Source organism: Hemicordylus capensis, chromosome 2 (assembly GCF_027244095.1).
Source record: "Hemicordylus capensis ecotype Gifberg chromosome 2, rHemCap1.1.pri, whole genome shotgun sequence".
Taxonomy (NCBI): Eukaryota; Metazoa; Chordata; class Lepidosauria; order Squamata; family Cordylidae; genus Hemicordylus; species Hemicordylus capensis.
Genome location: NC_069658.1, coordinates 415191708 through 415205026, shown reverse-complemented (window position 1 = coordinate 415205026; position 13319 = coordinate 415191708). Strand labels below are relative to the sequence as shown.

At 48.4% G+C, this 13319-nt stretch overlaps 1 protein-coding gene across 7 annotated transcripts in view; it reads left to right on the top strand.

Moving 5' to 3' along the window:
* The window catches only part of KMT2D (lysine methyltransferase 2D), a 133699-nt gene that overhangs the window by 74276 nt on the left and 46104 nt on the right, over positions 1-13319 (top strand). For all 7 annotated transcript variants that reach the window (XM_053290869.1, XM_053290871.1, XM_053290870.1 and 4 more), the window contains 3 exons: positions 8406-10115; positions 11264-11440; positions 12448-12596. In XM_053290869.1, the coding sequence (XP_053146844.1) occupies positions 8406-10115; positions 11264-11440; positions 12448-12596 (2036 nt within the window). The remainder of the gene's footprint in view (positions 1-8405; positions 10116-11263; positions 11441-12447; positions 12597-13319) is intronic.

The following is a 13319-nucleotide window of genomic DNA, read 5'->3' as shown; positions in this document are numbered from 1 at the left end:
GTGAGGGAAAGGTCCAGTCTTCATTGTGGAATCACCTGCTGCAACACTAGCCTCCCGAAGGAGGCATTGGCAGAAGTCAGGGTGTGAATTTTATAGTGGCGCATGGATGTGGACAGCGAAGTACAAGTGGCTGCCCTACAGATACGGTATCTGCTAGTGGCGCCAGAGAGGGCCGCTGAGGTAGCCATGCTTTTAGTGGAATGGTTAGTGATTCCCTGGGGAGGAGAGAGCCCACTACTGATGAATGCCATGGCTATGCACGGACAGATCCACCTGGATAAGGTAAGAATGGAAACCTTGTGCCCCAGGGAGCATTCTTGGAATGAAATAAAGAGGGACTCCAAGGACCCTCCAAGGTCTTGGTATGCTTCAGATATAGCTTGAGAGCCCTGTGCACATCTAATGTGTGCCATGCCTTCTCCTTTGGGGGAAGATGGCTTAGGGCGAAAGGAAGGCAACATAAGCTCCTGAGACCTATGAAAGATAGGATTTACTTTTGGCATGAATGTGGGATCAATTCTCAGGAGAGCATAGTCTGGAAACACCAGACATAATTCTTTGTGAACCAAAAGGGTCCCTAATTTCGTTACCCTGTGGGCTGAGGTAATAGCAATTAGAAACAAAACCTTATGGGTAATGAAACTGATCTACAGGGGTCAAATGGAGCCTTGGTCAAGGCAGTAAGGACAACATTTAAATCCCACGTGGGAAACCTATGCATTGAGGGAGGCTAAAGGAGACAAGCGCCCTTGAGGAATCTTCTCACATGCAGGTGAGGAGAAAGACCTGTCTGACCATCTGCTTCCAGTACAGAAGCAACAGTTGCTACCTGACACTTGAGGGTATTGGGCCTTTGTCCAAACCTGGAATGCAGAAAATTCAGGAGATGGGTTATTGAAACATACAGAGGATGTACCCTCTGGGATTTGCACCAGGTCATGACGGTTTTCCATGTAGCCTGGTATATTTTTCTGGTCGAAGGACTGTGGGAAGCCAAAATAGTGGTTAGTACTGCTTGAGGGTAGCTGCTCTTCCTCAAGGAGCTCCTCTCAATCTCCAAGCAAACAGCCATCCACCGTGAGTCTGGATGGAAGATGGGCTCCTGTACAGAGGGTGAGGGTGATCTCCCGGATCTAGAGGAACTGTAGAACTGAGCTCAAGAACCACAGTGGCGGGGCCAGTGAGGCACAACCAGGATGACTTCTGCCCATAGTTCCCGAGCCCTACAGAGAACCCGAGGAAGAATTGCCTCCAGAGGAAAGGTGTACAACAGCCCACAGTGTCATCAAAGCATCTACATGCTTGCCCCTGCCCTAGTTTGGTACCAGGAGATAAACTGGGGTAACTTCACGTTGGATGGAGTCGTGAACAGATCCATGATGGGCATCCCGAACCAGTGAGTGAGGTTTAGAAACACCTGATTGCTGAGGGACCATTCTGCCTGGATGATTTGAGACCGACTGAGTCAGTCAGCTACCATGTTTCGATCCCCTTTTAGATGGTCTGCCGACAGGGTCTGTAAGTTGGACTCTGCCCATGTAAGCAGGATTTGAACTTCCCTCATGAGGGAGTGGGAACTTGTCCCCACCCCCCTAATGATTTACATGGGCCTTTGCTGTGGCATTGTCTGCCTGAACTAGCACATGCTTTTGTTGAATGAATGGCAGAAACTTGAGAAGGGTGTTCACAAAGGTTTTCCAGCCTGAATACACTCTCAGCCACTGAGGAGAATCACCTCAGAGGTGAGTGCCAATGATTCATTCTCTTGGGAGGGAAGTATATGTCTTACCCTCCTGTTTGTTCTGCCTTCCTGGCTTCTTGTTGCCTCTTTCCTTTTTGGAGGGTTTTGTTTTTATCAGTAACTGGCGCCCCCCCCCCCTTTACTCCTCCACAGTTTGACTAGTAAAGTCTCCTTTATACATTGTATGGTGTCCCCAGCTCATCCCTACAGGGAGTGCAATCTTTCTTATATCAAAAGTGACCACTACAATTGCTCCTACCTGGACAGAGCAACACTTGTCTCACTGAATCTCAGCCTCCAAAAATGCTGGAACCAAAAGCTTCACCATTGCGCCCACCCAATCTGCCACAACCACATGCCACCATGTTGCCTACTCCTTCGGGAACTTCACCAGAGCCTACAAACCCTACTAGTCCTGCTGCTCCAACGGATCCTGATTTTGATGCAAGTACATCGGAATATGAAACCAATGTGGATGTGCACACTCTGCCACCAGAAACTCCTTAGATCCACCTCTGGGACCGGACTCCAAATCAAATTCTCCAGCCGAAGAATTGTACATTTGTTTGGAACAAATAGAAAGGATGGCTAAAGCCCTTGGTGTTGAAACCCATCAAAACACCTCTGGTGCAAGACTCTTTATTCAACCTTACTTAATCTGACACTAGGACCCCCCCTCCCTTTCACTTCCTCTCATCCCAACCACCCTTGAGGTGGTCAGACACACACGGGACAAGCCAGCTACTTCCTCTCCAACGGCTAGGTGCTTGGACCACATGTACCATATGCAGCAAATGGATTGCACGGTTTGGGGTGGGGTTTTTTTGACACCTGGTCCCCAATTCTATAGTAGTAGAAATGTCCCACACTCATGCGTGACAGAAACCTTTGTCAAGATCAGCAGGTCGAGACACACAAAAGCTAGATGCCATCGGGAAAAGCTGCCTGGCTAGGCTTCTCCTAAAACTATTCTGTATTATCGGTAGGTTACTACTCCACGGCAGCTTTACGTATCATCAACTACTAAGTTTATATGGCGCATATACTCACACACCTTTTGAGAAGATATCCCCTTTCTGGACCAGATTTTCCAACTGGATCAAAAAGAGGCGCACTCCAACATTTTGAGTGAGGGACAGAAAACCACAAAGCAGCTGCTGCACTCCGCATGCCACACTGCAGTCTCTGTGCCTCTTGTTCCATTTCCACATGGATTGCCTTGCAAAGACATGCGTGGCTTAGATCTAAATCACTCACCCCTGAGGCCAAGTCAAGAATCAAAAACTTGCCTTTCAATGGGGAGCATTTATTTGGTGACGAGACTGATGACATATAATGTGTTAAAAAGTTGAAGTCTACAGCCTGCTCCATGACAAATACCCCTCAACAACCCTACCACCCAGGAAGGGGAAGACAGTGGAACAGACCTTCTATGTCAGATAGGCTCTACCAACCACACTCTGAGACTTAGTGTAGCTCCAAATTCAATTCCTTTCATAAGCCTCCAATCCATCCTCAGCTCGGGCAACCACAGCAGCCAAGTCTCGGCAGTCCACCTACACAAAGGAGATCTGGCTACCTTACAAGGCTAGCCCCATGCCTTCAACAATGGCAGTCTATAACAACGGGCCATTGGATTCTCTCTGTTTTCAAATATGTCTGCCTAATAGAATTCATTGAAACCCCACTGTGGTGTGGCCCTCTTACAACAGCATCAACCCCTGCTTTTTTTGGAAGAAGTTCATGGCTTACTCCAGAAACATACCATACAGGAAGTCACACAATAGTTTCACCATGGCTTCTACTCCAGGTACTTCACAGTGCCAAAACAAGATGGCTGCTTGAGACCCATACTATATCTTAGGGAGAATCAGTCAATTTGTTCGCTACCAATAATTTCGTACTAGCCGACCCCGCACAGAGCATCTGTGCGGCGCTTTGGGGCCGGCTGTTTTCCCCTCCCTCTTCCTCCTGCCCCGTCTCTCCTTTCTTTCCCTTCCCTCCGGCTCCGCGCTCTCCAGCCCTCCTCCCCTCCCGTTCCTCCTCCCACACAGAGCTGTGGCGGGCAGCCAAGAAGGGCCCTGCTGCTGCTGTTTTTTGCTCCCTCATGTCTGCCTGCCACGGCTTTTCTCTCCCTCCCGCCGCTTTTCTCTCCCCCCACTCTGCCCGCCAGCCACCGTTTTTCTCTCACCCGGCCACTGCCTTTCTCTCCCGCTGCCCGCCACTGCTTTTCTCTCCCCCCCCCCCTCCTCCACCCACCGGCTGGCCAGCCACCACCGGCTCTTTCTTCCCCCTCTCCACCTCACTCCACCAGAACTCTTGCAGTGTGTCGCGAGAGTTCCGCTCCAAATCCTGGACACGCACCGGCTAAGAGAATTAATTATATAGATGTTTATCATCCAGATGATCCTCTCTCTTCGCCTCCCTCAGTCTCCAAGATGCGTACTTCCATATATCAATTCATCCACTCTGTCACAAGTATCTCTCCTTCAAAGTGGGGCATTGCATTTACCAGTACACATTGCTGCCCTTTGTGCTAACCTCCACACTTTGGATCTTTACAAAAGCCATGATGGCTGTGGCAGCTTTCCTTCGTCATCAAGGGATCCAACTCTTCTTGTACATCGACTGGTTTCTCATGGCCCACTCAAAGTCTACTCAGATACCATATACAGCAATAGCAATAGCACTTACATTTATATACCGCTCTATAGCCGGAGCTCTCTAAGCAGTTTACAAGGATTTTAGCATATTGCCCCCAACATTCTGGGTACTCATATATGTGTTACCTTAGAACATAAGAATAGCCCTGTTGGATCAGGCCCAAGGCCTATCTAGTCAAGCATCTTGTTTCACACAGTGGACCTCCAGATGCCTTGGGGGAGCTGATAGGCAAGAGGTGAGGGCATGCCCTCTCTCCTGCTATTGCTCCCCTGCAACTGGTATTGAGAGGCATCATGCCTCTGAGGTTGGAGGTGGCCCATAGCCACCAGACTATTAGCCATTGATAGACCTGTCCTCTATGAATTTGTCTAAGCCCCTTTTAAAGCTGTCCAAGCTGTTGGCCATCACCACATCCCATGGCAAAGAATTACATTGATTAATTATGCACTGTGTGAAAAAGTACTTTCTCTTGTTGGTCCTAAATTTACTGACCTTCAGTTTCATGGGATGAAGGTTCTAATGTGAGAGAGGGAGACATTTTTTTCTCTGTCCACTGTCTCCGCTCCATGCATAATTGTATACACCTCAATCATGTCTCCCCCTTACCCCAGGTTCAAAAATTAGGTCTTCAGGTCAACCACACACACACACAAAATCTTAGCTCCATCCCGCAAAATAGATAGACTTCATAGGCATTCACCTGAATGCCCATCTCTCTGTTGTCGTATCTGCCACTAAATTGTATTGCAGACATCATGTCTACTGCCATCCAACTCTCCTTGGTTAGTCACACAACTGCAATCCAAGTTCAGCGTGCCTTCAGCCTCATGGCTTCCCCAACCTCCAGCGTTCCATATGCCAGGCTATACATGGAACTCATCCAGACATGGTTCCTAAATATTTCTCCCCGTCCCCAGCAGGCAATTGAAGAAACTCATGATCCCACCTGCAGTTTCCGAAGCAGCCCTATGGTAGACAAACTTGGACCATCTGACAATGGGATGTTCTTTCACAGCCCCCCCCCCCCCCCCCCCCGCCACCAGATGTGACCCTTATCATGGATGTGTCATGCACTAGTTGGGTCATCCACTGCGGGGCCCATACTGCATCAAGAATCTGATCAGATCCCGACAAGGTCCACCACATGGATTACCTAGAGCTCTTGGCCATTCTTTTTTGCTCTCCAGAAATTCCAGATGCAGAGACCATGAAGAAGAAGTTTCTTACTTGTGTTTCTTCGAGTGGTCTTCTGTGCATTCACACAACACACCCTTCCTCCCTGCTGCTGTCTATTCCCTTTTCTCTTTCTGGGCTCTATGGCGGTGACTTCAACGTGAAGGGATAGAATGGAACAGCTACAACATGGATACAGAAGGGGCGGGAATACCGCCCAAAATCTTTCTCCTTAATCTCTTGAAGGTTCCGGGGCTGGTCTCTGCGCAGGTGCAAATCCCATGTGTGTGAATGTACAGAAGATTACTCAAAGAAACAGTGTTACAGGTAAGCAACTCGTTCTTTATTTAAACATTCTACCCCCTTCCTCTAGCATATTACTGCTTAAGGCAGCTTACAATAAAAACAACAAAAATTAAAAGCAGCAGGGCAAAGGCTAAAGGTGATAACTGGAAAACAAATTAAGACCAGACTCAAAATGCTTTTTGAAAGGGAAGGGTTTTCAAACTTTTTTCAAATTTATTGGAGAGGGAGATTGGTGAAGTTTCTCTGGGAGAGCATTCCAAAGATTGGCCTTGGCCCTGGCCCCAGCCGAACAGATCTGTATCAGAGGTGGGGCCAAGAGCAGAGACTTTGAGGAGAAATTAAGGACCCTGGTCCAATAGATACCCCAGCCCCAAACCGCATGGTGCTTTTGAAGGTCAAAACCAGCTCTTTGAATCTGGCCCAGATTCAAACTAGTAGTGTCAGGAACCCACCCTGATGTCCCTCCCAAGTCTAGGGAGGTGATTTGTTTAATCTATCTATCTATCTATCTATCTATCTATCAATCATATATTTATACCGCCCAAAACTTGCGTCTCTGGGCGGTTTACAAGATTAAAAGTAAAACATTAAAAACAAAAACAAAAAATGTAAAAGCAAGAAATTTAAAACACAATTTAAAATTTTAAAACAATATTCTAAAAACAACATTAAAACGATCAAAACAATATCAGTTAAAAGTCTGGGTGAAGAAATGTGTCTTTAGAGACTTTTTTAAAGATGTCAGAGATGGAGAGGCTCTTATTTCACTAGGGAGCGCATTCCAAAGCCTCAAAGCCTTTTATATCAATATCACAATGTTTTTATATCACTGCATTCATGGAATAAGAAGTTATTACTTTGTTTCGCTGCCACCTTATGATTATCTAGCACCCTGCTCTCAGTAAATAACCACATTGCCTCGTGAGCGCAGGATAGGCATATATGTTTAGTTGTGCCAAATAATAATAAATAATTTGCCAAACAATGTTGCCAAATACGTCAGCTGCTAGACTCAACACAGTGTATCTTGTCTTTTCTAAATAGATCTCTTAGCTGTATCTCTTGACTTGACTCTCTTAGGTATGAGCTAGAATTTTCTGTTCCACAGTCCTACCCAGTACCTCACCAACTCCTAATTCTCCAACTGACTCACAACATTCCATGTGTGGTTGCTATGGTAACTCTCCCCCCCCCCCCACCGCCCCAGCGCTTTGCAAGTATATTTCTTCACAAGTAGCCAGTGAAAATGCCACAGGACAAGTGTAACACTTGTGTAGCAACTAGCACCCACAAACATCCTTGTGGCAGCATTCTGAACCAGTTGAAGCTTCCAAACTATCTTCAAAGTTAGCCCCACATAAAGTAATCCAGTCTGGATGTGATTAGCGTGCAGGAGTAATAGAGATCAGATCTGGCTTCTCCAGGTAGAGTTGCAGCTGGCGAACCAGCTGGAGCTAGTAAAAGGCACTCCTGGACACATCTGCCACCTAAGCCTTCAGAGACAGTGTTGGGTCCAGAAAAATCTCAAGCTGTGAACTTGTTCTTTCGGGGGAGTGTGACCCCATCCAAGATCAGATTTACCTTGCTACTTGGATTAGTAATTTTACTGAGCCAGAGCATCTCCATCTAACCCGGGTTAATCTTTGGCTTGTTTGTCCCCATCCAACCCAGAACAGCCTTCAGGGCGCATCAACTGCCTCTGTGCTATTAGTTGATTTAGAGGGTAGTAGAGCTGGGTATGAGCATACTGATGACACCACAGCCCATACCTGCAGATGACTTCTTCCAGCGGTTTCATGTTGAACAGCATGGGGGACAAATAGAACCCTGCTCCACCCTATAGGCCAATCGCCGAGAGGTGGAGCAGGCAACACTACCTCCCCCAACACTACCCACTGGGTACGGCCCACCAGATAGGACCCGAGTCATAGAAAAACAGTGCCCCTGAGGGTCCTCCTCCAGGGTGACCAAGGCAGTTTTTGTCCCTGGGCCAGAAACCAGTGTGGAAAGAATTGAAGTAAGTAATTAATACCTTCCATAAACACCTGAAGCTAAGGCATTGTTGCCTGAAAGGGCAGGGCTAATACAAGCACTGTTCCGTAAGAAAAAGCTTCCCAAAGTGTGGCAGATTTCCTCTTCACTGCAGCAGCCTTCTACCTGCTTTTCTTGCGGCAACTCCTGCTTTTTCTTTGGGAGCAAGGATGTCCCCTTGTCCAGAAAACTTAGATACCCAGACAGGCCAAGCGCTGTTATGTTGAATTCAATTTGATATTGTATGTATTTTTTTTAATTTGCTGTTCAATTTGATTGGATTCATGAATTTTAGTGCTTTGGATTTTTGTTTAACTTCGTTGTGCAAGTATTATTGTTTCATGGTTTGTGGACCAATGGAATAAATTCATTTTGAAATTTGAAATACTCAAGTTTGTATAGCAGAAGGAGGGTGGGCAGGTGCTTGGGGTACTGGGTGTGCCTTTTGTCAACCTGCCTCATGTGTGCTCTTGCCTCTCTTTCTTCACAGCAAGCCGAGAGTCAGATCAACAAACAGACCAAAGTTGAAGTGCTGCGGAGACCTGACCGCCCTGCCCTGCACCTGCGCATCCCACCCCAGCAGGGGACTCTGCCTGGTGCTACCCAGCCGCCTCAACCACCTCCTCTCCCTGCTGCCTCAGTGACTGGGCAGCCCGTCTACGTCAACAATGCTGCAGCTCTGCCAAGCGGGTTGGGTGCCGAGTCGCCCAGTGAGCTCTTCCTCAAGCTTCCCTCTTCTGCCACCAGTGCCCACCCTTCTGCGCAAGTGCCTTTGCACGAGCCCTACGGCATGGCCTCTGCATGCCCCCCACCTGATCCAGGTTTTCCCTCTTCAGTGGGCCAGAGTCCTACAGTGCCTGCCGGCTTTCCCACCACCTCTTCGTCCTCTTCTGGACAATCCCCGCTCCTGTCCATCCCTCGTCCAGCTCCCTCATCTGGGGAATTCCAGCCTACACCCCCTGGAACTCCAAGGCATCAGCCCTCCACCCCAGACCCTTTCCTCAAACCCCGCTGCCCAAGTGGATCCTTGGAGAACTTGTCCGTGCCTGGAAGCCCCCAGCGAGCTGCGCTGCTGCTTTCACCCCCGCCCTTTGGAGAGCCGAAGAAAGTGTTGGATATCAAGAAGGAAGACCCTGGGCCAGGGATCTGCTCTCCGAGCTATGGCTCCAGCTATGACTCCCCAGCCAGCACTCACCACCCCTCTGAAATGAAGGCTCCTGATGTTTTTAAAGCCCCACTCACTCCACGGCAGACTCAGGTGGAGCCACAGAGCCCTGGTTTGGGGCACCGACCTCCAGATTCTCACCCTGTGGCGTCTTCTCCCCCCAGTCAGGTTGATGTCTACCGGCAGTCACCATTCTCGGATCCCTATGCTCAGCCTCCCTTGACACCTAGGCCTCAGCCCCCGCCCCAAGAAAGCTGCTGTGCCCTGCCCCCTCGCTCACTGCCCTCTGACCCCTTCTCACGCATACCCGCCAGCCCACAGTCCCAGTCTAGCTCCCAGTCACCCCTCACTCCCCGGCCACTCTCCAACGAAGCCTTCTGCCAGTCCCCGGTCACTCCTCGCTTTCAGTCCCCCGATCCCTATTCCCGGCCCCCTTCTCGGCCACAATCCCGGGACCCCTTTGCTCCTCCGCACAAGCCCCCTCGGCCCCAGATGCCAGACACTGGCTTCAAGCCAATGCCAGTCTCTCACAACACCCCAGCTGTCGGGGGCTTCCCAACAGTGCCTCCCTCAGGCGAGCCCCATCCCAAAGCCAGCCAGCAGCCCCCTTTTGCTCGTTCCCCTGGTGCTAGTGTTTTCCCAAATGCTCAGCCTCAGATGCGCTTCACCTTTCCTCCCAATGAGCCAATCAAGAGTTCTCCTTCCCATGGGGTCAACAGCCATTTTGCTTCTGGAAAGCCCCAAAACACAAGCTATGTATCCTCTCCAGGGTTCCATCAGGCTGGGAGCCCTCTGGGGTCAGGCAAGAGTACCACGGACTCCTATAGTCTCTCCCCTCTTCGGCCTCCCTCGGTTCTGCCCCAACAGCCTTCTCAGCAAGATGGCGCCTTGTCCTACTTGCCACGAACAGGAATGGTGCTGCCAGGTGACAAGAGGGAAGAGGGAGTGGTTGGAGCCCCAAATAGGGAGCTACAAGAACTGCCAGCTGGCCAGGAGGGAGCCCTCACCCAGACAGAAGTGGAGAAACAGCGGCAGGTGAGCAGCTTGTTCTGAAAAGGAGATCAGAGGTAGTATTAAAGAGATGATAACCAATCCTATAGGGAGCTGTACCAAATGGAATTCTAGACTGGAAGGGACTTGCAGACCATTGGTCCAATTCTCTGTTGAGAAGGGAGGGCCATTGGCCAGACAACCGTAACCACAGATGGAGAGCAGGAGATTTCTGCAGAGCAGTGAGTCAAGCAAGCAAAGCTACGGAGGAAAACAAAAGGAGGAAGAATATTTTGAGTCTCTAGCCTACTGGGGGAGGGGGATCCCAGACACAACAGTTACTCAACCCTTAAGCATGATCCATCCATAGATCCTTTCAGAAGAAAGGTTTGGGAAGTTGGAGGGCAAGCACAGCCCCCCACCACTCAGCAACCTATCCCTTGTTATGGCAAGCCTGATGCCTGAGAAGAAGCTGGAGATGAACTAGAAGCTCTATAATAACATTCATATGGTGCATTTGAAGTGTACAAAATGCTCACATGCATGATCTTGGTAACTATAACCACAACAGGCCTTATAAGGCAGGCCAGTATTACCTTCATTCTGCAGATGCAGGGCTCAACTGTTAACTTTCATGCTACAGATGGAAATAATGGATATTGCATCGTGCAACTGCATTTGCACACTTATAAGTCAAAGGAGAACTGCTCAGTTCTGCAATACCCCTGGCATGGTATTAGGCACATGCAGTGGTGAGGTGATGCTGAATCGCCCACGTTTTGCTGCACATTATGTGAGCCAGTGATTGCAAGTAGAGAACTAAGCGGGTGGCAATTATTCCAGATTTAGTCTTGAGTCAGGCTGTAGGTGTGGCATAGGAGTCCCAACCCTCCTTATGTTACTCCACATTTTGTTGCTGCATGCACACACGAACTGGAAACCAACAGTGCACAGAGAATAAGGTATCCCAAATCAGGCAAGCTGAATTCAGATAACCTAACTGAGTAGCAAAACTTGGGGCTTCTTGACCCAGAATCTAAGAACCATACGAATGGGGGTGGATGGATGGAGGAAGGACATCTTACAGGAGAAATGGAACTAAAACCAGAGGAGAGAGTGAATGGAAATTACACAAAGCTCTCTTGAGTGCAAGATAGACTAACAGACTGTGTCCCATTTCTCTTCAACACCAGCGACAAAGACTCCGTGAGTTGCTTATCCGTCAGCAGATTCAGAGGAACAACCTGCGGCAAGAAAAAGAGAGTGCAGCAGCTGCAGCCACCAACGCCCAGGCATCCTGGAACCCTGAGGGTGGTGGGCAGGCCTTTGAGCAGATGAATCGGAGCATGACTCCTTACCCATCAGCACAGGTATGGAGACTGCCCCACTGAGATCGCAATATGAATTGTGGAATATTGGCTTCTTACAAGGAAGTTTGATGCGCTTTTGAAGAATCTTAGTTTTTCAGTGTATTTTTAATACATACACACACGCACACACATTCTCATAGCAATATAGTGGTAAGGAATTAGGGGGTCCTGGAGCTGGTGCACACTAATATCTAAAATTCAGACCAGCTCAGTACAAGTTGTATTTGAAGATATTTTGCTTAGGAAAAATGTTGTGGACTTCAGAGCAAATTGGAAAGCAGTAATAAGCACCCCAGGGGGATCCTCTTCTGTGGTTTCCTAAAAGGCATAGTCTGGACTCCTTGGACTTGGACTCCTTGGAAGCACCATGCATTCAAATTCCAATCAACGCCCTGGCATTGGCTGTGACATCACACCCAGGGAGGGACTAGACTGGACTCCTAGCAGAGGCAAAAACTCCTCGTGTTTAAGAATCTGCCCATCCCTGGTATAGATAGATCTATGTGTTTTCTGTCCAATGACTGAAATCAATATCTGTATAAATGGCCTAGTTCTCCATGTTTGTGATAGGTGGTGATTCAGACACTTGGAGCTCTTCTTTTTGAGGCCACTAGATCAAACTGATCTTTTTTCTTTTAGCTTGATCCCACTTGAATCTTCCCAAGTTGGTGGCAGGAGAAATCCTCTGCCTGAGACCTTGGATTGCTGCTACCAGTCAGAGTAGACAATAATGGGCAAGATGGACCAATGGCCTGACTCTGTGTAAAACACATGTTGATGGCATAGATGCTTAAGAAAGTGATGCTAACTTGGTGCCTAGCATTTCTCTAGGCCTCATGAGGCAGATTTTAAAAAAGAAGTTAAAACCCATTATCGCCCCCTAAACTTGCATAAACTGCATGGTATCTTTCATTGCCACCTGATTTCTTTACCAACTGTGCTGTCAAATAATGACCGATAGTGACACCTGGATCGATACATGGCCTTTCTTCTTGTGCCTACCCCAGGACAAGGGAATCCTTAGCAACCTGGGTGGCACCCCAGGAGCCAGCAAGCTGCCCAGTGCTGTGATGGTGCAGGCACCCTATGTGCAGGATGAGCGCCTTGCCCGACCACCCCCAGCAGCCACCCCTTCTGCTATGGATATCAATGGCAGGTGAGTTTCATGCTATACTTAGAGCAGCGGTCAAATATTCCAAGGGGCAGGGGGGCGGGGCGGCAAAGGGGGGCTATTTGGCTGCATTTATTTTCTGCATATTTTCTTCTGCATATTCATGATGGAACTCAAGGTGGGGGTTCCCGGGCAGTCTCCTATCCAGGCACTGACCAGACCCAAACTTCCTTAATTTCAGCAAAATTGCTTCATGGTGTACCTTCAGGTCATACTCCTGGTTTCTGACTAGTAGTCAGTGGAATTATCTCTATATACCTTACCTAGGCTATTGTAATCTTCAGGTGAATGTGGTAGCTTTCCCTACTTGTTTGAAATTTGAGACAATATCTGCATTTACACTGTGAGCTTGAGAAAGTCTCTCGTTTTTGTGAGTGGGGGTGTGTGCCTGCGCCATCAGTGTACATGGTGTTTTATAGAATATCATAAACCAATAAGGTTTATTTTCTGAATGAATAGTGCATAATGCAAGCTCTGCACTATCCTTCTGAGCTGTAGGCCTCCGGAATCAGCATTGCAGGTCACATGGTGAGGTTGAAAGGATGTTTACACAACCTGTCCAAGTATAGCCTTCTTAGTGGAGTCATCCTTTCTGCCTTGGAGCAATATTGACAGTGGCCATTTATCCTGTAGTAAATCATATGGGGCTAGCTGAGAAGCCCCATTGTCTTCCTGACACTGACATTTCCACCCCTGTCTTTGCTCCTT